We start from the raw sequence: 25,757 nt of genomic DNA on the forward strand, positions 1-25,757 counted from the left end.
AAATAAACAAGACTTTGTGAGATTGATGCTATTATTAGATCACATTTTTCAAAACACTGTTTTGTTTTCTGCTTGTTTAATTCTTTATGATCGTTTTGCAGTTATTTGTGAAATGTAGTTTTTGAGTGAAAATTGCCTTAATGTAAATTCAACAGCATGTTTACTAGTGTTCAAAAGGCTGCTTTGAATTAAAAATATCAGTAAGACATAATAATTGAATAATTACTATAAATGTTAACCAAAATAAGAAATTGTGCAATAATATAACGGTACTACAATAAAAAAAAATAATAATAATTCACTGCAATGCATTTCCCTGTAAAATTGCAGTGCTGGTTATATTTTACTATTTTTATTTTTTCTTCTACAATTTTTTTGATGGGTTGAGAGCACTGTCAGTTTTAGAGTGAAACTTGCTTTCATTTGCACTTTTGATCAGCTCATGATATCAAACACCACGCTTCACTCTGAAACCAGCTGCGCATATTTGTATTTAATTACATTGCAGCCTGCACAGTTTCACACACTAAGCCATACTGGAATATTGATTTCTACATATTATGCAGCACTATCGATTACTTTCACAAGGTAATGTATTAAATAAAGAAAATATACCATTGGTCACATGTAATCTATATGCAAATATATTTTACAATCTAAAACGAGAGCCTGGATATTACAAGTTTGCTTGTAGTATGGTCACAGTGTTTTTTTTTTCTTTTGCAGTTTTTAACAACTCTGAGAGGACTTGTGACAAGGAGTTCATTATACGTCGAGCGGCTACTAACAGAGTCCTGAATGTCTTGCGACACTGGGTCTCCAAACACTCACAGGTGGGCCTACTTGTTTTTCTAGCATGTATCAATGACCTCTCCTAGTCTTCCAGATGACACATTGTGTCTCTTTATGTGTCCAAACCATCAGTCATAATGTTCATATGCCTCTTATTCCCCCTCCCTGTGGCTTGACTGATGTTTTATCACAGGTACCTTCACATTGTAATCCAGGTTCTGGCTGTGAGCATATGGTTAACCCCCAGGCCTCGTTTTTACAGGGCAGCGGAAGCGTAACACCCCTTCACAATTTCCATGTTATTTTCATAAGGAAAACCAATTACCTTACGTAAACAACACCAGACCTTAATTAACACAGTAACTGCGTGATCAAAATGCATCTCTCAAAAAAAAGCTATTAAAGGTGAACTATGCAACTTCTGTGCCAGAGGCAAATGGATTTAAAAGAATAAAGTTTGTTTAAACATTTTCCCATCTGGCCTTGGTTGGAAAAATAAAAAGTTCTTGTTCAAAATCAAAAGGAAGATTTACCTACCCAGGGGAAGGATTCACTTTATATTATTTAACAATTAGTTTCCAGTTAACTTGAGAAAATCAACATGACAACAAACTGTAGAAACATGATGTAATTTTTTCCACTAATGCTGACTGGTTCAGCTTATGTTGCTCTGTTAAAAAGCAGAGAAAAAGAAAGAGTGACTGTGAAGAAAAGCGCTGTGTTTTAGTTTTCAAAGGAAAACATGTGACTCTGTATATGCATGTTATATATTCAGATTATATACATTATTTAATATATACTCAAACTTGGAAAAGGTATTTCAACGTTTAAGAAACCCTTAAGTACTTTTTTGAGATTTTAACAGATTTGTGTGTGTTGAGCATCATTTAAGACAACGTTAGCCCATGTTAGCTTTCATTGTAAACTGGGTGATTTTGAGCTTTTGTCAGCTAATTTCATCTTCCGGGTTTAAATTCATTATTAGGACGGGATCAAAATCGGTGTCAAATCGCTTGTCTGCCTGTCCAGAGATGATGTGTCGGTTTCTCATTATTATTCATAGCTGAGTTTTCTTATCCTATGAGAAGACCCTTCTTCTTAATTATTCACGCTGTCAGGGCTGATACGGCAAAGCTGTTGGTTTGCAGCAAGCATTTTTGACAGGAGAGCTGTACGAGAACTGAAGAATGCCAGACCTTTTCTTTTATCAGTTGAGTTCATTACCATTCAGACACATTGCCTATATCTGTGCTGCTAAGTTTGCCTTCGATTAAAATCATCCAGTTTACCGGCAGGGCTAATGGTTGAAGTAGATAGGGCAAGAGACCTGCTGAACTGCTATCCATTGTGTCTGCATTCAGACCCAGGGTCTCAGAAGGAGAGAAGCCCCCCTCATTTATAGTGTTTATATAAACATAATTATCTTTATAATGACATAACAATTTGTAGTTATATGTATATGAAATTACAAATAGCGTATGTAGCAGGGCATTAAATTACTTACTGTTTATTTCTTAGCATTTTAACTCTGTAAACCATAAAATCATGGATCTCCTTATGGTTTGGGTCTCATTTTGTAAGCCAACTGACAGTTGTTTGCCCCACTTTTTTCCCTTGCTCTGCCAGCCATGCCCACTACTCCCTTTGCTCGCAGCGCTCCACACCCATTATGAAGCATTTTCTAAAAAAAATTCTGAGGTAGACTTGAACTGAAAGAGAGGGGTTTCATAACCCTTGAATATAAAAGATGGGCACGCTTCTGTTGAAGGGTTAGTTCACTCAGTTTAAAAAATCTTTATTTTCAAACAGAATTTAGGATAGAGGTCTAAATGTCTGTTGCACAAAACGACTTTTAGTTTGAGTTTAGTTTGAACTAACTGAGTTTTTAGGTTTTGGAAGTTTCTGATTGGCTGATTGACAACATTTAAGTTAATTGGTGGCACAACTGTAGAATAGTATTCAGGGAAAACCTCAAACACACTGATTTCTTTTGTGACAACATGGGGAAAATCAAGAAGCCAGAATCAAAAAAAAAAAAAAAAAAAAACAGATTACAATTTGTTAAATTACACTGGGAAAATGAGTAATGTTGTGCATCATGTTGTGGGGCTGTTTTGCTGCAGGAGGGACTGGTCCACTTTAAAGCATAGATGGCATCATGAAGAAAGAACATTATGTAGAAATACTGAAGCAACATCTCAAGCCATCAGCCAGGAAATTAAAACTTGGCCACAAATGGGTCTTCCAAACAGACCATGAGCCTAAGCATACTGCCTAATTAGTTAAAGTGTGCTTGAAGGATAACAAAGTGAATGTTTTGGAGTGGCCATCATAAAGCCCTGATCCCAATCCTATAGAAAAGTTGTGGGCAGAGTTAAAAAAGTTTGTGCGATCAAGACAGCCAACAAATCTGACTCAGTTACACTAATTCTGTCTGGAGGAATGGGCCAAAATTCCTTCAAACTATTGTGAGAAGCGTGTAGAAGGATACCCAAAACATTTGACCAAAGTTATACAGTTTAAAAGCAAAGCTAAAAAAACACCAAGGAAATGTACCTGGCCCAGATATGGTCCATGTTTAGCCATTGTATGGAAGCTAGGCTTGGTACAGTCATGTACCGTAATTCACTGTGGCATGTGGGTCAAGGAAAAACTAATTGTGTGGGCCAGATCTGGGCCAGAGACATTTTGCTGTGTGGGAAGCTTACATAATGGTGGTTATGTCTGTGAAAGTAAACAGTTGGGGAAGAAATTGTATCTGTATCAGTATCTAAGATCTGTGAATCTGTGTCTCTTGGACAAGACAATGACACACTTACACAACTCAAGCAGTTATGTAAATACAGCATACAGTATTATGTAGTGTCCGTTCACAGAGAAAAAGCCAAGACTATAGTCAAGGTGTTTGAAGGGGTTTAGAAACAGCACTTGCTGATATAGCAAATAACTCCCTCTGGAGTGGACGTTTTCATGCTCCAACTGCAATCATAGTCTGTTCTGTATTGCCTCACTGTCTTTTGGTGCAGTGTAAAAAAGGATATTAAGAGGTAATGGGAGGAATACAGTTGTATTTTTATTGAATCGTCATTGATTCATTTTTTTCAGCAATGCTTGCTTTGCTTTCTGCTGTAAAGCCAGGCATTCATCATATTGATTTGTGTTATAGTATGCCCATTAACTCGGAGATAAAAGATATTTCAGCCCCTACCAACTTTTTCATGAGTCAAAGTATAGGATATTATAACATTAATATCGACAGCCTTTCAAAGCGAAATACAGACAGACACTATGATGACCTCACACACAGCCAGCATTATTACATGCTGCATTGGAAACAGTTCATCATAATGGCCTTTCATCTGTTTTTCAGTTTTCACCTGGCTTTGTTTGAGTGTGGGCTAATTGCATTGATCTGGTTTAACAGTTTACATGAAGAATGTCATGACAAACTCTCACAGAGAGAGCTTGTTAGAAGTGACCTTTATGGTCGCACAAGTGAAAGATGTGGATAAGAGAAACACACGAGGAGGAATATTTCTAAATGCAGTTTGTCAAGGAAGAGAGAAGGTGGAAATTTCGTCCGATAACAGAGTACTGTGGTTTATAGATCTGTTCCCTGTATTTCTTCTCTCTCTTGTAGCAAATTAGCTCAAAGGGAGTTGAAGATTCATTTAAATGGTCCTGTAAAAGAATTGACTCTTGAAGTCTGAGCAAATAAATCATCCAGCGATCATTCAAACAGATAGTTGACATCACTTACAGCTATTGCATACACATTGATGTTTTAGAGAAGAATAAACAAAAAAAATAAATAAATAAGGGTTTGAGAAAGTGTAATGATGGAAAAACCTCAGATTTTGTAAGACCAAACAAAGTGAAGCAAAAATACTCAGAAAAAAAAAATAATAATAATAAAAAAATAGTCAGTTCTTTGTCCTTGCTCTGGTTTCCCCCACAAGTCCAAAGACATGCGGTGCAGGTGAATTGAGTAAGCTAAAATTTTCCGTAGTGTGTGTTAATGAAAGTGTATAGGTGTTTCCCAGTGATGGGTTGCAGCTGGAGGGGCATCCGCTGCATAAAACATATGCTGGATAAGTTGGAAGTTCATTCCGCTGTGGCGACCCCAAATTAATAAAGGGACTAAACCAAAAAGAAAATGAATGAATGACTGAAAGACTTAAGTGAGAAGCTTATAGAAGTTCTTTCTATGTCAATTTCTAATCACATTTCTTTACACACATTACATTGTGAACAACAAGTCTTTTCTGGGTAGGAGAAGTTGACAGTGTATAATTTGTTGAATAAAAGCAAATTAAATATGTGTCTGACTGGCCATATTTGTTACACTCTTCATTCTCTACATTCACCCTGTCATGTTTCCCAGAGTACATCAGTATACAGTACACAGTTCACATCAAAGACAATATACTGTACATTAAAGAGCCATGAAACCCGCCTTGTCTCAGCAGGGTGTTTTGACACCTCTAGGTTGAAAAAAGTTCGGAAAGTGGGTGAGTCAAGCTTTGTTTTGGTGGAAATGTGGAGTGGCGAAAGAGGGAAGGGTTAGCCTGAAATGAGGAGTTTTGATACGTGCACTACAACTGATTTTCACAGCAGCAACCCAAACACAGACGCAGAGGAGATAGACAGTGATTCTGAGAGCAGCGTGGATCTGGGAGCTGTGTGGAAGTGGAGGATTTTCAATAATTAATATTGTAGTGATATCACTGTAAACTTAGTAACTAAATTCATTTTGACTAAGGTATGTCTTTAAAACTCAAAGAGTACTGCTGATGATACTGATTAACTTTGTCATCTGAATAAACATAAGCAACAAACATTGATCACACACTTACCAAATTTGTAGAGACGTGTGGTATAAAGTAGAGGAATTGATTAACTAAATTAGCCGTGATGTTTGAGTGTGCATGTGAGAGTGTACGGGTGTTTTCCTTATGTAAAACATATTCTGCATAAGTTGGAAGTTCATTCCACTGTGGCAAACCCTGATGAACAAAAGGACTGAGCTGAAGGAAAATGAATAAATAAATAAAAGGTGTAGCACAGTCATTAAAATTATTCTCTTATATAATGTTTTATAATAGATGCTATTTAAAAAAAGTTTTATGCAAATATTATTGCATTTGTATTGTAGAATATTAACATTGTAACTCTGTTTTAGTTTACTTTTTTATTTTATTGATTTAGGTTTTACTTTCTCCAGTTGCAGTAATTAGTTAACCAAATTTTATTTCAGATTAAAGTTATAGTTGTTTGTATAATTTTTGTATTTTATTTCAACTTAATCTAAACAAATGAAAGTAATTAATACATTTTACAGAGTAAAAAAAAAATTAATTCCTAAAGCTTGTGATTTTCATGATTTCATATTAGTGCTTTCAAATTGCACTACAGGACCTTGCTCTCTGCTTCAAGCCTTTGTGTTGAAAAGTGAACTCTATTTTTGATTAATTTGATTTTTTAAACAATTTAAAGCATTTGAAGCAATATAAGAAATATGTATAGAAATATGTTTACGCATTTAAGATATCAAATAACCATTATAAAGTAAAAGTAAGAAAAATTACTGTCATCTTATTGCACATACTATGTTTTTCATACCATAATTTACATAGCCAAAACAGACAAGAACTTCAAACTCTTAAAATGTCAATAAAATATATAACTATATTAATTTACTGTAATATATGATATAATTATATTGAACTTTGTTCAATATACAAAATTTTCAGAGCTGAGATCACAATCCATAATAATAATAAAAAATTATCCATGAATCACTAGGTCTGGGCAAAATATTTTTGATATATTTTAGTTCAGTAACAAAGTGTAAAAAATGATTGCTCAAATTATTTTTAATGTTGATAGTCTTGGTGCAAGCTGAATCTTAATCTTCTTGAAAAACTATAATTGAGTCTGACAACATCTTGGTTGTAAATTTCATTCCCTCAAAGACAGCATAAAAACGTTTCATCGTGATGGATAAGAATTGGGTATTTTGCTTAGGAGACCAGTCTTTTTGACTTAAAAAAAAACGGTCGATGACATTTGATTAGTAGAATCTGCATACAAGGTCACTCCCTTGCATCTGGGTGTTTACTGTAAGTAACCCATATGCAGTCAATCATCACATTGTCACTGAATAGCCAACCATGGCTTAGCATTCAGCTGGCTGTTCAGGATTGTGGTTGAAGAGATCTAACAACTTCATTCCATCCTTCATGTAAATGAGATGTTCCCTTTCAATTGGTCACAATGCATTGTCATGGCAGATGAGAATGGTGAAGCACCCACCCACTGATTTAGTTAAACGTTTTTAGTGATGTTTCTAAGCAAATAGAGTGAGCATACAAACATCTTTTAAGGTGTAACCATCTCATCCAAGAGCTGCTTGATACTTCATAAGTTCTGTGTGTATTCCACATAGGCACAGAGTGCATGTACATGACACAGCAATCTGAGGGTCTGCCTTCCCCCGGTTCAGTGATTGCAGGTTGATGGAACTTTGAGCACATAGTCAGTTCAGGGTCTCAGGAAAATATGGAAGTTGCCTGGCCCAAATTACAGGCACAAATCAATGACCAAAAAAAGCATTCAGATTCCAGACCTTTTTGATTTAAAGCCAAGAAAACCAGGAGCGCTGTCTTTAGTAGGGGTGTCAAAATTAATTGTTTCTTCGGTGCACTGCGATGCAGACACGGACAATTCGTTATTGGTTCAGTATAATCACAACCAGTTATTATGTTCTGACAACGTTTATCTATATGGGCTCTGTTGTGAGGGAGGCGAGCGCGGGTATTTACAAAAAAACAGGCGCCAACTACTTAAAAATGCAGAATCTGTGCACAATTTCTCTGCATTTGTGTGGGTTTGGGCAGTCTTTCACTGACATTAACAGCAGAAGCCCCTACTTCTCTGCGATTGAGGGAATGAAAGTGAGCTCCATTTCTCTCTCTCTCACTGTGGCCCATTTCACCTGCTGGCGTGACTTTTCCTCTCGGCTGCTGGCGTGACTTTTCCTTCCCTCTCTTTTCCTCTCGGCTGTTACAACAATACTTCTGGATATAGGTCTGCATTCCCGCGGCTGTACCTGTGCATTGTCGCGGGACACGATGATATTTCATGTGGCACGGTAATAAATTTCTGAATAAAGCGCGGGAGCAGTCGGTAACTCTGGTGTAATTTAAACAGGAGTGGGTGGTCTCACAACATCGTTCCCAGCAAGGGCGCGTGCAAGTGTGTGTATGTGTGTGTGTGTTTGTTTGGTGCTGTCTATGTTTGTGTATGTGTTTGAATGAGAGAGTGTGTGGTGCTGTGTGTCTGTGTGTTTATACAGAAAGCTTGTTATAGCCACACCCCAAATTAAAACACTGTGTATGGAAAGCATCATCAATGCACCGTGATGCACCTAGATATCGAATTGAACCGAATCGATGGCATGATCATGGTAACCAAACCGAACCGTGAGACCAGTATAGGTACACACCTCTAATCTTTAGTGACAAAAAGTTGAGGTCATGAAGTTTAAATGGATCTCTCTGCTGATCCACCAGGACCACCGTAAGCATGAGAGGTGGCTGAGAAGGGTTCATTCTCCTGACACCTTATTGACAAGATGGTCAGTCTCAATGTCCTACCCTCTACTTGCATCATAGTGAGCAGTGACTGCAGAAATATAGACCTTCTGCCCCTGCTCCAACTTGTCCTGTAGGAAATAAAAAACAACACATCTTGGTGAGGAGCACAACACACTCCACTTTAGTGTAAGGGCACAACTTGTAGAGGGGCTCTAATGGCTAGGTCATTTTTTTTGCATCTTGTATAAGACCAATACAGGAAAGTTTCATGGACCAGTGCCAGATTGTTCTCCGTTCCTGAGAAAGCAGGTTCCTCGGGGAGATTCATAAGGGAAGGGTTGTCAGCAGGAGAGAGATCTGAAAAACTGGTCTGGGTGGCTCAGTGCACTAACAGCTACCAAGACCTGCTATTTATACTTCCACCCTTTGCTCTGGGTTTGTGCGAGAAGGCTCATTGGGGAAACACATACTTGTATAGATCCCAGGACCTGTTGCATGCCAGTCTGTCGGTGCAGTGAGTTCCTCGGACAGGAAGTTAAACAACTGTGTGTATAGTTTTAGATGGAAGCAAACATGTAGTCCTTGGCTTCGCCAAAACATTTTAAAAACAGCTAGACCCCCTGGGGTGGAGTTTCTATTCTCCCTGGAGTGTAAGCTGTCATGAGAATCCATCAGCTGCACAACTGAGATTGCTGTGTATGTGAAGCATACAGCGATTTGAACAGTTCGTAACTACAGAAGGGCAGATGGTTATTTGTCCTCCCCCTGGTGGTTAATGTAACTACGTTGCCTTCCCTGACAAACACCCCCTAACTCCTTCCTCCAAAACCGAAATTAGAGCTTGATTTATTTCCAGTTATTCAAGGGAATTAATATGCCAATGCAGGTAGGGCTGGGTCCATGAACGTGACACTGCATCCTCATGCATCTGTTTTAACCTTGTACTGCTAGACACACAGCACAAATCTCAGGAATGGTCTGTGCTGAAGTTTGCATCTTTTAAGTCAATAAATGCAAACCCTTCCTAATGAGACACATCCAAGAGTTTGCCTCCTGTGAATGGAACAGTTATGGAAACTACTCTTAACTGAAGTAGTGTGTAACACTGATCGTGGGGTTATCAGCAAAATGGTAGACGAGTCCCGGTCCTCTATTTAGGAAATCCTTCCTCAACAGGACATTGTGTGCTTGATGCTTCTTATGGTAAGAGGTCTCCATCAGCGGTGGCAGAAATTGTGTTGAAGCAGCAGGTGGACACACCTCGGTTTTGACTATCTAAAATGTTTAGCCAGAGTTGGTGTTCCCTGGCCACTAGTAGTCATCGTCCAGCCCAGGGATCATGCAGCTACCTTAGAGCATAGTCAGTAGCTGTGCAGAGGTCCATAGGAAGAAATGCTCTTGTGCAGCTTTTTTAAAACCTGGACTTGGTAACGCTCATAGGTGCCCATGGTATATAAGGCAGGGGCAGACTAGTCTACAGCAGTAAGTTCTGGCATTCATAGAAAACATACCTTGAATGGGAGGTTTGCAAGATTTTGCCAGACAGCTGTGCTTTGCAGACAAAGGGCTCTATTTTGACGGTCCATGCGCAAAACGCAAAGCGCAGATCGCAAACAGTTTCAGGGCGTGTCAGAATCCATACTTGCTAATTTAGGGACGGGAAAATCTGCTTTGCGCCATGGCACATGGTCTAAAAGGGTTGAGTTTATTTTCTTAACAAGTTATAGGTGTGTTTTGAGAATAAACCAATCAGAGTCTTATCTTCCATTACCTTTAAGAGCCAGCTGCGTCGTGTCATGAGCGCATTTGCTATTTACATGACGTAAAGTAAGTTCATTTTCGATTTTGCTCTCGTGGATAGGGAAGCCTTTACGCACAAACATCAGTTAACCTATAAATAATTCATTTTGTTTGTTAAGCGCAAAGATTTGTTTCCAAACTATTTCTAAATTCAATTCTAATTTCCAGCAAATGAATAAATGAACATTGAAAACGAAGTGTGTTCAAAATTCTGTGTTTTTTTCCAAATACACCTGCCATGCCCCATATGGTCTAAAACCTGACAGGTGGACACATCTAAGATTGTTTTTAATAAAACAAATATAAATATGGATATAATAAATAATACTGTTAATACAAAAGCAAATTGAATGAACTGAAAAAGTCTCCAGAGATGAAGAAAGTATGAAGGCAGTGGTTTTTTTAATTCATGTAGGCTAGAAATTAATATTTTTTGTAATATTTTAATAATTTATATTTATATCCTATATATATCCTTAATATATTATATCTTTTTCATATGTAAAGATATTTGCGTATTGCTCTACATCTTGTGTGTAGTGTGTAAGCCAGGCGCACTTTGCGCCAGACAATAGACCGATTTTGTTCTGGTCTAAAGAACAGACTATTTACAGTTTCTCGAAATAGCAACGAGCCAAAACACGCCTGCTTTTTTAGACCAGAACGCCTATAGGCGCACATTTGAGCGCAAATACATTTGCTATTTAAACAGTGTGGCGCAATGCCTCAAAATGACCCTTGCGCCGAGTAGCAAATAGCAATTGCGCTGCGTCTTGCGCCACATTGCGCCGGGTGTATGATAGGGCCTAAAGATTCACTGCAATCAACTTTTTCACCTGGAGGATATCCATATTACCCCTCTGCCTTCTCTACCACCAAGGGCAGTATGAAGGGTAATTTACAGCGAACGTCATTTGGTGGCAGGAAACCACCACAACCAGAAATGCACAGATGGAACACAACCTTGAAATAACTGCTTTACTCATTCAGGGAAACTGCTCTTTGTGAGCTCATCTACTGTTTCACTGCTCTCATCTTTTATCATGTTTCTATTATCTCTCAATATTTATAGAATTTTCAGAACAAATGTTAAAATAACCAGTTTCCAGGACCATAATGTTCTGCTGTTTTCTGGTACCACTAATTTAATTGATATACTTTTTAGTTGATATATTTAAGGACCCCTTCTGGAAAAGCAAAGGGTAACACTTCATTTTGATAGTCCATTTGAGTATTAGTAGACTGTATGCTTAATATTTGTTGATACTACCTCAACAGACATTTAACTGATTATAAGAAACTTTGCAAGTACAAGTAAACTTACACTAAACCTAAACAACACCCCAATCCTAACCCCAACCTAACAGTCTACTTATAATCCAATGAGATTTAGTTGGCATGTAGATGTAATGTAACTTATTGCAATAAACGGATCATTAAAATAAAGTGTGACCAAGCCAAGTTATACAAGATTAAGACGATTAGTGTTTTTTAACAGGAAAATTGGTTGGCCTATCCAAGATTGTGCAAGTAAGTGTAGAAATATCATGGTATTATCATAAATAGCTAAACTGATATGTTTTTTTTCATGGAGGTTATGTTAACAGAAAATATTTAATATGTCATGTATTTCATTGAGTACATTATGACACATACTGTACTGTCTAATGGTCACATAAAAAGTACTGCTTAACCGCAATAAGCAAGTGAGCTGGCCATTATGCTAACTACTTTCTAGAATGGTGAACATGAGAGTACTCAAACTCTGAGAAAAACAGATCACAAACACTCAAGTGGTTTTTGCATTTGCATTTGAAAGGCTGCATAGAATTGTATGTACTAATTTATAGTACTGTTTTGAATAACTATTCCTTCTTCTTTGCATTTTTATGTATCATAATCAAGAATTATTTATCATCTCAAAATCTGACAAAAGTGTTGGCATGAACAATAATTCATCAAATAAGCTAAATACATTGGTCCCTACGGCGAAATTATTGAAAGAGTGAAGTGAATGAAGGAAAAACTGAAGAACATTTACTGTTTAATACTGTAGATGCGGGGCTTTATGAAGCCAGAACTGAAGAATGCTTTAACTGTGACACAAGAGATTAACCACCCACCTGCAGTGCTCGCAGGCACAGAGAGACAGAAGAAAGACTGGGTTAGATGGCGATTAGTGCACTGGGAAACTGTAGAGCTGTGCTAGTGCAGTTTTGATGAGCGCTAATAAAGAATAAGCAATTTAAATCACCACCAACACCTTTTATATGCCAGACTACACACTGCATAAATCAAATGTAAGCATCTGTATTTTATTGTTTTTGTCCAGTAAAATGTATAAAGATTATATATTAATAAAATATTATAAATAAAATATATTAAGTCAAGGCTAAATAATGTTTGACATGTTCTTTTTTTAAATGATTATGTCCTAATCATATTAATCATAAAGAAACTTTCCTTTAACATTCCATTACATTCCACGTTCTCTTAAAAGACTTAAATGTTGTATTCATTTTGCTGGCTGTAGAATTGGTCTCTCATAACGTCTTCTCTGGATTTTCATAGAAGTTACATTAGATTCATCAAGTAGTGAATGTTGGTAGATGACGTCTACCAGTTAGCCTTTGTTCTCAGATGTTTGTGGAACATGAACTTATGTGTGTGGTGTTTGTCAGGACTTTGAAATGAATGGAGAGTTGAAGATGGGTGTGATCTGCCTGCTGGAAGAGGTGTTGAGAGACCCAGACCTTCTCCCTCAGGAGAGAAAAGCCACAGCAAACATACTAAGGTGGGTTTAAGTGCGCACACATGGGCACACATCTCACACATGGACACTTTTTGATGGCCACTGTGTCTATGAATATTAATGTAAATCTCTTTTGAGATTGAATTTGCAAGGGCAGCATTGAAAGCTGGTAAGAGGAAATTGTTTTTTTTCCCCAGTGCCCTTTCTCAAGATGACCAGGATGATGCACAGCTGAAGATTGAAGACATTCTTCAGATGGTAAGAATGGTTTATAGTGTTTATATATATATATATATATATATATATATATATATATATATATATATATATATATATATATATATATATATATATATATATCCACGCACATTTTCTAATAACTGATTTTTTTTATCTTTGCCATGATGACAGTAAATAATGTTTTACTATATGTTTTTCAAGACAGCTTAAAGTGACATTAAGGCTTAACTAGGTTAATTAAGTCAACTAAGCAGGTTAGGGTAATTAGGGACGTTATTATATAACGATGGTTTGTTCTGTAGACTATTGAAACAAAATACTGCTTAAATGGGCTAATAATTTTGTCCCTAAAATGGTTCTTAAAAAATTAAAAACTGCATTTATTCTATACACACACACACACACACACACACACACACACACACACACACACACACACACACATATATATATATATATATATATATATATATATATATATATATATATATATATATATATATATATATATATATATATTTATTTATTTATTTTATTTATTTGTATTTTTTGTCATAATGGAATAACACTGGAGCATGATCTACAGCTTGATTTACATAATTTACAAAATACATGATTTACCAGTGTTCTGTACATGCTCTTAGGGGATTGAACCCATTGGGGCCCTATCATACACTAGCTGACAAAAGTCTTCTCGTCAATCTTAGTTGTAAGAGCAACAAATAATAATAACTTCTACAAATAACAAGTAACAAATAATAATAACTTCTAGTTGCTCATTTGGAAAAGTGGCAGAAGGTAGATTTTTCCCATGAATCGTCTGTTGTACTGCATCCCAATCAACGCAAAAACTTCAGAAGACCTCTTGGAACCTGCATGGAACCAAGATTCTGATCGAAATCAGTTAAGTTTGGTCAAGGAAAAGTCATGGTTTGGGGTTACATTCAGTATGGGATGTTTGCAGAGTGGATGGCAACATCAACAGCCTGAGGTATCAAGACATTTGTGCTGGCCATTACAATAAAAAACCTCGGGAGAGGTCAAATCTTCAGCAGGATAGTGCGCGTTCTCATACGTCAGCCTCCACATCAAAATTCCTAAAAACATAGAAGGTCAAGGTATAGTTCAGTTTAGTGTGGTTTAATATTCACTGCTGAGAGTTCAAACACCGAAGAGCAAATCCATCGATACGCAGCTCCACCAGTCCCAAACCATGCAAGCTAGTGACAACAGTGGCAAGGAAAAAACTTCACCAATTGGCGAAAGTGAAGGATTAAAAAACCTCGAGAGAAACCAGGCTCAGTTGGGCATGACCATTTCTCCTATGGCCAAACGTCTTGTGCAGAGCTGAAGTCTAGGAACCAAATTGAATTATTGAAATATTTAATTGGATAATTAAATATTTCAAAATCAAGGCATGACCATATTTTATTTTGGTAAAATAAACGTAATGTAGAGGCATTTGCCTTTCATATACGCCATTTCTGATACCAAATGATCAACTAGAACTCAAGTTATTATTTATTGTTCCTAAAACATAAATAGGTGACAAGACTTTTGTCAGGTAATGTACACTCAGCACATTGCGGTGCCTGATGTGATACAAATGTTTTGCTTCAGCCAGAACTTTACCAGTCCAGTTACACGATTTAAAAATTTTTACTTTGATAAAAGCACACAATCCAGTAGGTCTAATTTGTGGTAGGGGCAATAATTTAGTAAATGCTCAGGTTTTAATGTCAAGGGGAAGACAGATTTTGCTGTTCCTCATGAGGAGTTCCAGAGGCAGCATCAGGCTCAGGGACTGAATTACATGTTCAAACTGCAAATCTCTGAGCAGCGGGACTCTAATTACAACTTCAAACAGTGAGACGAAGTGCCTGTTGCCATCCTCCACATGCAAACACTACTCAGCAACACCAGAACACTAAAGAACCCACTCTAAAAAAGCTTTCAGAGGGGTTTCCTGCCTGAAATATCCATGCATTGTTGAAATGCTCATGCTGTTACATTTTAAAGCTCTGCTAGCGATATCCTGGGAGTTTCAATTGTAGAAGCATGGCTTTGGAGGATTTCCTTTTCTTAGATAAGCTTGTGGTGTAGAAAAATAACTGTTATTTAATTTTTATTTTTGTTTGTTAATATAATACAGTACAGTTAACAATATGTATGGTTACATTAGCTGATTTTTATGGTTCTCATGCATCATTGTTTATAGATTGATTGTAGATAAATGTATTCATAGACACATACACACACACACACACACACACACAGCTTCATGATATAATGTGCTACTGGCAGCAGCAAACTGGGCTCACTAATTACAAACACAGCATGCATTATCGGGACTGGGTCTGTACTCTTGGTCTCTCTCTCTTTCTCTCTCTCTCTCTCGCTCTGTGTGTGTGTTAGTGTGTGTGTGTGTGAGTGTGTGTGTGTTTGTGACATATCAGGACACAAATCTGTTTAATGACACAGGTATTACAAAAAGGAGGTGAAATATGAGGACATTGGTTAAGTCCTCATTTCTCAAAAAGCTTCTAAATTCCATAGGATGAGTTTAATCGGAGAGTAAAGCTGCACACAGTCTCCTATGATGGTTAGGTTTAGGGGTAGGGTGGGGTGAGGGTAATACAATATACGGTTTGAACAGTATATAAAGAATTGGAACCTATGTACTGTACCCACTTTTTACAAAAACAAACGTGTGTGTGTGTGTGTGTGTGTGTGTGTGTGTGTGTGTGTGTGTGTGTGTGTGTGTGTGTGTGTGTGTGTGTGTGTGTGTGTGTGTGCGTGTGTGTGTGTGTGTGTGTGTGTGCGTTCATGTGTGTGTATGTGTGTGTGTGTGTGTGTGTGTGTGTGTGTGTGTGTGTGTGTGTGTGTTACATGTTTTTTTGCTTAGCAATACATGTTGCCTGGACAAACACATCTTCTTCCTGAAATTCTCAGCTTCTGTGCTAATAGAAAACGTTCTGTGTCAAACAAAACCAGCATCATTCATTGCTATTTGCATTTTAATTATTGGTTTTGGTAGGATGTGTACAATATGTGTAATTACTAGCTGTCCAGTCAGCATCAGCATGATATTTTGCACATTGTCATTATAGAGTGTCACACTGTTACACAGTTATTTACATTTTAAATGGACAGTTTTATGTATCAAAATAAAGCAAATATGTCTTTCTCAATAATTTTCCAATACTATTCAATTTTCTTGCTCTAAACATCACTTGGGAAATTTTTTTAAATAAATAAAAATACAAATTTCACTAGAGGGCTAATAATGTTGCTTTCAACTGTATTGTGTGTTTATTTTATTAGTGAAGTTGCTGGCAATTTTATTGTATTTTACTGTTTAAAAAACTTAAGATGTCAACAATTTAAATTACCACAATGAGTTATTTTACACTACCTGACAAAAGTCTTGTCACCTATCCAAGTTTTATGAATAACAAATAATAACTTGACTTCTAGTTGATCATTTGGTATCAGAAGTGGCTTATATGAAAGGCGAAAACCTCTAGATTACGCTTATTTTGCCAACATAAAATATGATCATGCCTTGATTTTGAATTATTACATTAGGACAGTAAGGTCTGACTTTGCTTAGACAAAAGTCCTGTCACTTACCATAAATAATGTACAGTATAGAATATAAAGTCATGGTGAAGTGGAAAAAGAATGAATATTGTGTATGACTCTTGAAGGACCCGTACATCTCTGCAATGACTCAAATAACTTATTAATAAAGCCATCGGGAAAGCATTCTTGCAGAACTCCCAGAGTTCCTCAAGATTCTTTGGATTCATCTTCAAAGCCTCCTCCTCCGTCTTACTCCAGACATGTTCAATAATGTTCATGTGTGGTGACTGGGTTTGCCAATCTTGGAGCACCTTGACCTTCTTTGCTTTAAGGAACTTTGATGTGGAGGCTGAAGTATGAGAAGGAGCACTATCCTGCTAAAGAATTTGTCCTCTCCTGTGGTATTTAATGTAATGGGCAGCACAATGTACATGATACAGATGATTCATCAGGAAAATCTTCTGACCTTTTTTCAAATGATCAGTTATTATTTGTAGCTCTTACAACTGGGATCGACGACAAGGCTTTTGTCAGGTAGTGTATTCTTACATTACCATTGCTGTTAAAAACTGTTAATTTGTCTTTTTGTCTAATTCAGGCTGAGTGCCCAAAGGCCGAGTGTTTTGAGTCTCTGTCTGCAATGGAGATAGCAGAACAAATCACTCTCCTCGATCACATCGTGTTCAGGAGTATTCCCTACGAGTGAGTACAACAGAATTATGCATGAGCAAATCTGTCTTCACTTTTATTGATCACATGGAAAATGGGCTTCAGAAAGTCCGAAAGAGTAGAAGCTTTGTCTGCAGATACATTGACTGTGTTCTTGCTGTAGGGAGTTCCTGGGCCAAGGATGGATGAAGACAGATAAGACAGAGAGAACGCCATACATCATGAAGACAAGTCAACACTTCAATGACGTGAGTTCATATATAACTACTTTATTCCATCTGCTATCTTATACTGTAAAAGGTGGTAAGTTGAGTTCACCCATTGCTTAGGTACCCATTAAAGCGATTAGTGGATTTTACTTAAAAATATCAAATAAACATGTTGCTTTAAAAATATGAAGCAAATTAACTATATACATAATTATAAAAAGTTAGTTGGATTAGACACCAGGGTTAGTTGTCACATGTAGAATTTTAGCAATAACTGATACAACTTTAAATCAGGGGTCACCAGCATGAGTTGCCTGCAGGCCTGTTCTAAAAATAGCTCACTTTAGCGCCACTCACCAGTAAGCTGCATCTAGTATTTTTTGTAGCTATTATTTTTATGTCACACGTGCATTGTTGTAAATTTGAAAATGAAATTAAGTTATATAATACAAAAAAAAATAATATAATTAGATCAGAGCTAGCTAGCTGGTCTGTTTGCGGTTGCAGTAAAGGAGAGGAGATGATTTACCCTCGAAAACATGGCAGAAAAAAAGAAAGAAAACAAATAATTTTCGCAGTGAATAGAAGGAACAGTTCTTTTTCTACTTCATTTGCACAGTGACTGGCGACAACAAAACGGCACAATTTTGAGCGACATTTCAGTGTCACACAAGCTTCAATGCTAAATACCCTCTTCAAGTGGCTGCAGCCTCAGGGCCCTCGGAAGAAGGGGGTCCTTGATTGGCTGAATAATTAATTTGCACTGTGACACGGGAAACGCCTCTTTGCGTTATGCTTTCTCTCGCCGATAATGTGAAGTGTTCCTTTAGGTTTACTGCTGTTCAAAAACACATATTGAATAACCATGTTTCAGTCACCCACACGGATCATCAGATGTCCCAATTTTCCCAAGACAGTCCCTTATTTTGGCACTATCGCGAGAACCGTGCAGGCAAAGGTAGAGGCTAACCAAGCTCGTTGTAGAACAAAAAAATTCTTTGATACACTTCAAGATTCATTGATACACTTGTACATGTAGTACCAGAAGCTGGGATAGGCAGAAGAATACTGAATGGACTGAAACGCTGTCTCGGCCGCTTAACGGTTACAGCTGGACTCAAACTGGTGCGCGCCCCTCACAATCCTTTTATCACACAATATAACCGAGACAGTGCTCGGACAAATCAAATAACCTACACAAGAAGTTATCAAAATATCCATCGTTGCGGAGTATCTATCTCAAGTAAATAAACTCAGTTATGCTTTACAGTAACTGTAACTGAACCAGTTAGAAAGCTTTTAATAATAATAAACTTTTTTTTATGAATGTTTACTTTGCCTCTTTTATGAAAATGACAGTAATAATATGGAGCAATTAAATATTGGTCCTGACTTTCATTAGACAATATATCTAATGCAAAAAAAATAAATACTAATAAATAAATAAAAGAAGGATGCTAAACTTCTCTAACTCAGAAGACCACAGTAAGCTATTTTGGGTATTAGAAGCATGGAAATTAAATACATTATATCATAGGGATTTATGGTCAGCTAAATTTCTGAAGAACCTTTTTAAAGTTAAACCTCTATTTAAAGTATTTATTACAAAGCACTAATTTAGGAAGTATTGCAAATGTATTTTGTATCGTTGATTTTTGCAGCTTGTTTCTACTTTAAAGTTCATATTAAATGACATTACTTAATTTTGTATACTTGCAGGCCTATTTTAATTAAATAGAAAAAAAAAATGTGATAATCAAATATAAATCAAATGCCGTAAAATTATATAAAAATTAATTAGTAAATTATTAATAATGATAATAACAATTAATATATATATTATATATATAATATATATATTAGTCATTCATTCATTTTCTTGTCGGCTTAGTCCCTTTATTAATCCGGGGTCGCCACAGCGGAATGAACCGCCAACTTATCCAGCAAGTTTTTATGCAGCGGATACCCTTCCAGCCGCAACCCATCTCTGGGAAACATCCACACACACATTCACACACACTCATACACTACGGACAATTTAGCCTACCTAATTCACCTGTACCGCATGTCTTTGAACTGTGGGGGTAACCGGAGCACCCGGAGGAAACCCACACGAAGGCAGGAAGAACATGCAAACTCCACACAGAAACCTCTTGAATTCTTGTTTGTCCTACTGTTAAAACTTAGTAAACAATAACCAAAAAAATAAAAAATAAAAAATTGAACCAGTAGTGGAAATAACCTGCTGTTTTGTAGCCAACACGTGTTATACAGATTTGGACTTTTTAAGAACTACTGGCGTAAACATGTGACAACTATTCCCTGTTGCCTGTATGGTGTATCTGTGTTCTCCTGTATAGATGAGTAATCTGGTGGCCTCTCAGATCATGAGCCATACAGATGTGGGCTCCAGAGCGGGTTCTATTGAAAAATGGGTCGCAGTGGCTGACATTTGCCGTTGTCTCAACAATTATAACGGTGTCTTGGAGATCACATCTGCCCTGAACCGCAGCGCCATCTACAGGCTGAAGAAGACATGGGCTAAAGTCTGCAAACAGGTTAGAGATACACTCAAAAATATGACTTTTGTTGCTTGTCCTACTTACTGTTATTTAAATGAGTTTAAAAAGATTTTTTTGTCACAGCTTAATTGATATATGTTTAATCCACTTATTAAAAACTTGTAAAAATGATTAAATTCTTTTCATCAATTAGTTTGTGTTGGGACAACATGAGGAATTTATGTGGAATGCAGCATTATTTACAGTGCACAAACTAAATGGTGCTATTTTGTAGTAGTGGATTACAGTAGTCAACATTTAAAGTGGATCAGAACCTTTCATCAAAGTTGTCATAAAACTATTAAACAACACCCATTTTTGTCTTAGAACAATAATACAAAAAAAAAAAAAACGTTTTTGATCCACTTTAAATGTTGACTACTATATTTTAGTGTAGTAATACAAAAACTTTTGGCCGTTGTTGTGTTTCTTCAAATAGACTAAAGCACTAATGGACAAACTTCAGAAGACCGTGTCATCTGAGGGAAGATTTAAAAACTTGAGGGAAACTCTCAAAAAGTGAGCTATTGTAATGCTACATGTTTCAATTACTTCTCTCCAATAGAGGCTTTGAAAACATATGATTTATATTTGATTTTTGTTTCTGTCTTCATGCAGCTGTAATCCACCCTGTGTTCCATATCTGGGCATGTACTTGACAGACCTTGCGTTTATCGAAGAGGGAACTCCAAATTTCACAGAGGAAGGTCTAGTTAACTTCTCAAAGATGAGAATGGTGAGAAATCATATCATATATCCTGGATCATTTCCACTGGGATTAAGTGAATAATTAATGTTTTGCGTAAGTGGATAGACTGATGAATCTTGACACGGTTTCTGCAGATTTCTCACATCATACGAGAGATCCGACAGTTCCAGCAAACTCCCTACAGAATAGAGCACCAACCAAAGGTATGACATATATAATTCATTTTCAGATCTATTCTTGGCATTCTCCATCAATTCGTGCTGCATCTCACCCAATAAAGCTCAATTTCCATTTGATTTGATTAATATCATCGTATCCAAATACTTTATAAAAAATATTTCAAAACTCCTTTATTGCTTATTGTTTTTGAAAAAATCTATTCTCTTTTTCACATAGGCCTTTGTATAATGTAAGTTTAAAATGGCTTAAAATGGTTTAATTTATGTATTGTATATACCTACATTGTTATAGCTACTGTAGCTGTTTTTGTTTTATAATGGTTAATTTAATTAATGTTTTTTTTATAAAATTAATGATTTTTTATATCCAATATTTGTAATTCTTTAAATGATTTCAGTATAGCTTAGGCTATTTTATCTAGATATGACACTGTTGATTACATAAGTGGACACGTAATTTGTAAAGTTTTATGTCTTTCTGTTGTATTCATATTTTCTATTATCTTTAAAAGAAAGAAACCCAGCCGCTCGTGGCATCAACAGAGCTGTCAAGCGAGCGCTCTTTTGCCTGGTCTCTTACATGGGCATCTAAATGTGCACACCATTCACAAACACACTGTTAAACTTGACAAAAATTATTCACAACTTTTACTGGCTGCTGTGTCTTTAATATGGTGTAAAGGTTATTATGTGTTATTAAAACATAGAGGAGGACGTACTAAAAAAAAGTCACTTATAAATTAATACTTTATTATTGGCCCAGAGGAAGCCCTGCTTTGGCCCGATAAGGCCCCGGAAATGCGGCTATTTTAAGCTTTAATTTGGCCCAACATCTTATCTGAGCGGAGAATATGAATGATGGAGAGGGTTGGGGTGAATGCCTTCAGCACTGAGATCGTCATTTCTAATTTGACGTAAACTTTTTTGTTTGTTTTATTGCTGAGCTACAAAAAATTAAATGTTTTAATTAAATGTTGTAAATGAATTTAATTTTTTTTAAATGTAAATACTGTCACTCAGGGGCGGTTCTAATCAATAAGCGAGGTACTGTAAGCAACTGCTTTGGGCCCCGGGAAAATAGGGGGCCCCGACCAATGTCAAAGATATTTATATTAATTATCCAAAAACTATTTTATAGTTTTTCTATCATATGTTGTAAAATCTGTCTATAAGCATTAAGATGTTAATGTCATTACTTGTTTTCTAAACCTGAAGGCCCCATGAATAGTGGAACGTTCCTTCCATACTGCACATATAAATATTAAAATCTAATCACAAATCACAAGTATGGCTAATAAGCTGTACATAGTATGTGAGCTTGTTTTTTATTTGTGAGTATATTGTATTTAATTTTAAATTAAATAAGTTCCACTTTAAATATATTTTTACATTCAGTTTATTTACAAAAGAAAAACTTAATCTAGAGAGAAAACAGATATCTATTGAGAAAGAGTGTTTTGATTTTCAATACACCTGGAATTTCCTAGGGCCCTCAAATCACTAGGTCCTCCCCTGCTGTCACTTGGGTTTGCTTTTACACTCTAGATCAGGGGTAACAAAGTTCTAGGAGGGCTGGAACCTGCAGAGTTTAGATCCAACCCTGCTTCAGTACACTAACCTGTAGGCTTCAATCAAGCCTGAAGGACTCAATTAGTTTGATCAAGTGAGTTTAATTACGGGGACTAAAATGAACTGTTTTAAAATGTGTCATCTTTATTCATGAAATGTCATATGTAATATGTAATTATTCCAGGTTACCCATTCTAAGCCAAATATCAGATTCCCCGATTTCACTGAATAAACAGCTCATTTTTCATGACCTATAATGAGCAGAAAAACAGGCTGCTGTTGTGCTTTGCATAATATTAAATTGGTTTTAGCTTAAATATCACTTTGCTGGACTTTACTAGCCACTAGTATAGAATAACAATGTATAATTTGTCTCACATTTATTTTTAAAATTCAGTGTTTACGTGGCTGGGAAGTGGCTCTCCCATTGATTTTTTAGTAGTTTTCCAAGTATTACATTTAGTGTTTCTGACATATTTTAACACCCTTTAAATGGTAATTTTAAACCCAAAGCTCCTAAAATGTATTTTATCCTGACATGTTGATTCTGGAGACTGCTTTTGACTTATTAATCATAAAAGGAATAAAATTAAGCTGGAAAAACAGACTAATCATAACGGCAGGCATGCAATATGCATTTAAATCTTATAGAAAACTTAATTTACTTATAAATGGAAACTAAAATTTAAAGTGACAAACAAAAACCCGGGATATGCAATGACAAATGAAATATTACGATTTGGGACTTTCAATGTCTGGAATATACCTTCCATGATATTCTAAAAATTCCCAGTGGAATCCCTGTTATCCCCTAATTTGTAGTGCATTATGTAATCTGTTTTAAAGTAATCTTCTGTTATTTGTGCCTAGGTCACGCAGTATCTTCTGGATAAGACCTTGATTATGGATGAGGACACACTTTATGATTTATCACTCAAGATTGAACCCAGGCTTCCTGCATGAACAACAACCTCAGTACCTGGCAGCTTCCATCTAGATGTGCTTCTCACTCTTAGGATGTTTCGAAGGCATGACGCATACCTCGCGTTTTAGAAAGAGAGAGGTAAAATGTCCATTTGAAAGTGTGGAAGGATAGAGGGTCCATGCTTGGAGAAGAGTATTAAACAGTGCTCACCACCACCATGTCACCTCAAGAGTGACTTTTATGGGGAAAGAAGGCCACTGTTGGAGGTCAGGGGTCTTAAGTAAGTTTCAGGGTCTAGCTGAAGGATTAAGTCTTAATTGTGAGGAGAGTGGGTGAAGATATGTAGCATGTACAGAAGTAGAGCTGTTAGCCAGATCTTATGTAGTGTATTGTGGCCCCTCGAGCCTGTGGCCCCTGGCACATCCCCTCATTGGTAATGGTAGTGACTTTGTGCATGAACTAGACTGTGGGTTTGCTGTGCGCTTTGCCTCAACTTTACACTCCACGTGCTGTTCCATCTGGCTGCATCGAACCAAAATACCACCTGAAAATTTTAACAGATTGACAGTCTTCTAAATAACCAGAATGTATAGTAGCTTTTAAAAAAAACAGTAAACAGTTGTACGTAGATTATATTTATATTTGGTAAATTTCCCCCTGAAGCTATTTCAAAGTTGTTTTATGTGCCTTCTCACTTTTGCAGACACTCGTAAATGAAACCAACGTATCGGCAATGCTTGAAAGTTGTGATATTAGCATATTATTGGCCTCTGTAGCAAGTGTGACAGAACACTCAGATGTTCAGACAATTTAAGTCAATAAATACAAGGAGTCATTCTTACTGTTACAAACATGAGATGCAAGTTTTAAAACTTCAAGATTTAAAGATTCTTTTTATAACGTTAAACTTCTGTTAAACGGGTCATGAAATGTTTGTATCCCAAATTAGTTTAAAAGCTTTTAATATCTGTAAAAATTATCATTTTCTATCTTCATCAATCAACTTTAAGCACTTCAAGGGAGTGTAAAACTTTCACTAAGTGAAGTTTACAACCAAGGCTCATTCTGATTATGTGTCCTTATGTAGATTTCTGGAGAGTGCCAAATACGTCCTAGGAGCTACATTTTACAGTTTTTGTTTTCGCAAATCCCACCCCCTTCTCTAAAACCAACCAATAGTGTTTTCAAAAGCACCAAATGGCCTGCCCAGCCACTTCCCCAAACCCAACTGAGTCTAGAAAAATGGCAAGCAGTCAAGAAAAACAAAAGCCCTCATCTAATTATTACCACATTTTCAGATTTTACCACATTTTCACCCTGTTATTTACTTGTTTATTTGATTTTTTTAGCTGTTGTTTTTGTCTTACCTGCTTTCTGGAACTCTTTCCTTCACCGGACTCGAATCCTGTTATCTCGCTTAACTCTGTTCTGCCTCTCAAGTCCGCCAACGTACATGTCGAGTTACCAGAAAAACTGGGAACAAAGAGAAAGCCACCCATACAGGTAAACGGTTAGCTGGGTTTTCCCCTGGTTCCCTGGTTTGCTTCCACTGTCCAAAAACATGTGATATACAGTTGAAGTCTGAATTATTAGCCCCCCCTTTATTTTTTTCCAAATATTTCCCAAATGATTATTAACAGAGCAAAGACATGTTCACAGTATGTCTGATTATATTTTTTATATAAAGAAAGTCTTATTTGTTTTATTTTGGCTAGAATAAAAGCATTTATTATTTTTTTTAATATACCATTTTAGGGACAAAATTATTAGCCCCTTTAAGCTATATATATATATATATATATATATATATATATATATATATATATATATATATATATATATATATATATATATATATATATATATATTTTTTTTTTTTTTTTTTTTTTTTTTTTTGATAGTCCAAAGAAAAAAACATCATTATACAATAACTTGCCAAAAAACCCTAACCTGCCTAGTTAACCTAATTAACCTAGTTAAGCTATTAAATGTCACTTTAAGCTGTACAGAAGTGTCTTTAAAAAATATCTAGTCAAATATTATTTACTGGCAAAGATAAAATAAATCAGTTATTAAAAATTAGTAATTAAAACTATTATGATTAGAAATGTGTTGAAAAAATCTTCCCTTCAATAAAGAGAAATTGAGGGAAAAAATAAACAGGGGTCT

General features: G+C 36.2%; 1 protein-coding gene across 5 annotated transcripts in view; it reads left to right on the plus strand.

The window, feature by feature from the left end:
* rasgrf2b (Ras protein-specific guanine nucleotide-releasing factor 2b) overlaps positions 1–25,239 on the plus strand; it is a 140,739-nt gene extending 115,500 nt beyond the window's left edge. For 4 of the 5 annotated variants that reach the window (XM_009301771.5, XM_068221184.2, XM_073950393.1 and 1 more), the window contains 10 exons: positions 727–833; positions 12,872–12,984; positions 13,140–13,200; positions 17,366–17,469; positions 17,600–17,684; positions 20,006–20,203; positions 20,646–20,725; positions 20,825–20,942; positions 21,050–21,118; positions 23,534–25,239. In XM_009301771.5, the coding sequence (XP_009300046.1) occupies positions 727–833; positions 12,872–12,984; positions 13,140–13,200; positions 17,366–17,469; positions 17,600–17,684; positions 20,006–20,203; positions 20,646–20,725; positions 20,825–20,942; positions 21,050–21,118; positions 23,534–23,626 (1,028 nt within the window). In that variant the 3' untranslated portion in view covers positions 23,627–25,239. The remainder of the gene's footprint in view (positions 1–726; positions 834–12,871; positions 12,985–13,139; positions 13,201–17,365; positions 17,470–17,599; positions 17,685–20,005; positions 20,204–20,645; positions 20,726–20,824; positions 20,943–21,049; positions 21,119–23,533) is intronic. The other variant, NM_001128233.1, reaches the window with a different exon arrangement.
* Positions 25,240–25,757: the final 518 nt, after the last annotated feature.

This window comes from Danio rerio, chromosome 5 (genome assembly GCF_049306965.1).
Source record: "Danio rerio strain Tuebingen ecotype United States chromosome 5, GRCz12tu, whole genome shotgun sequence".
Classification (NCBI taxonomy): domain Eukaryota; kingdom Metazoa; phylum Chordata; class Actinopteri; order Cypriniformes; family Danionidae; genus Danio; species Danio rerio.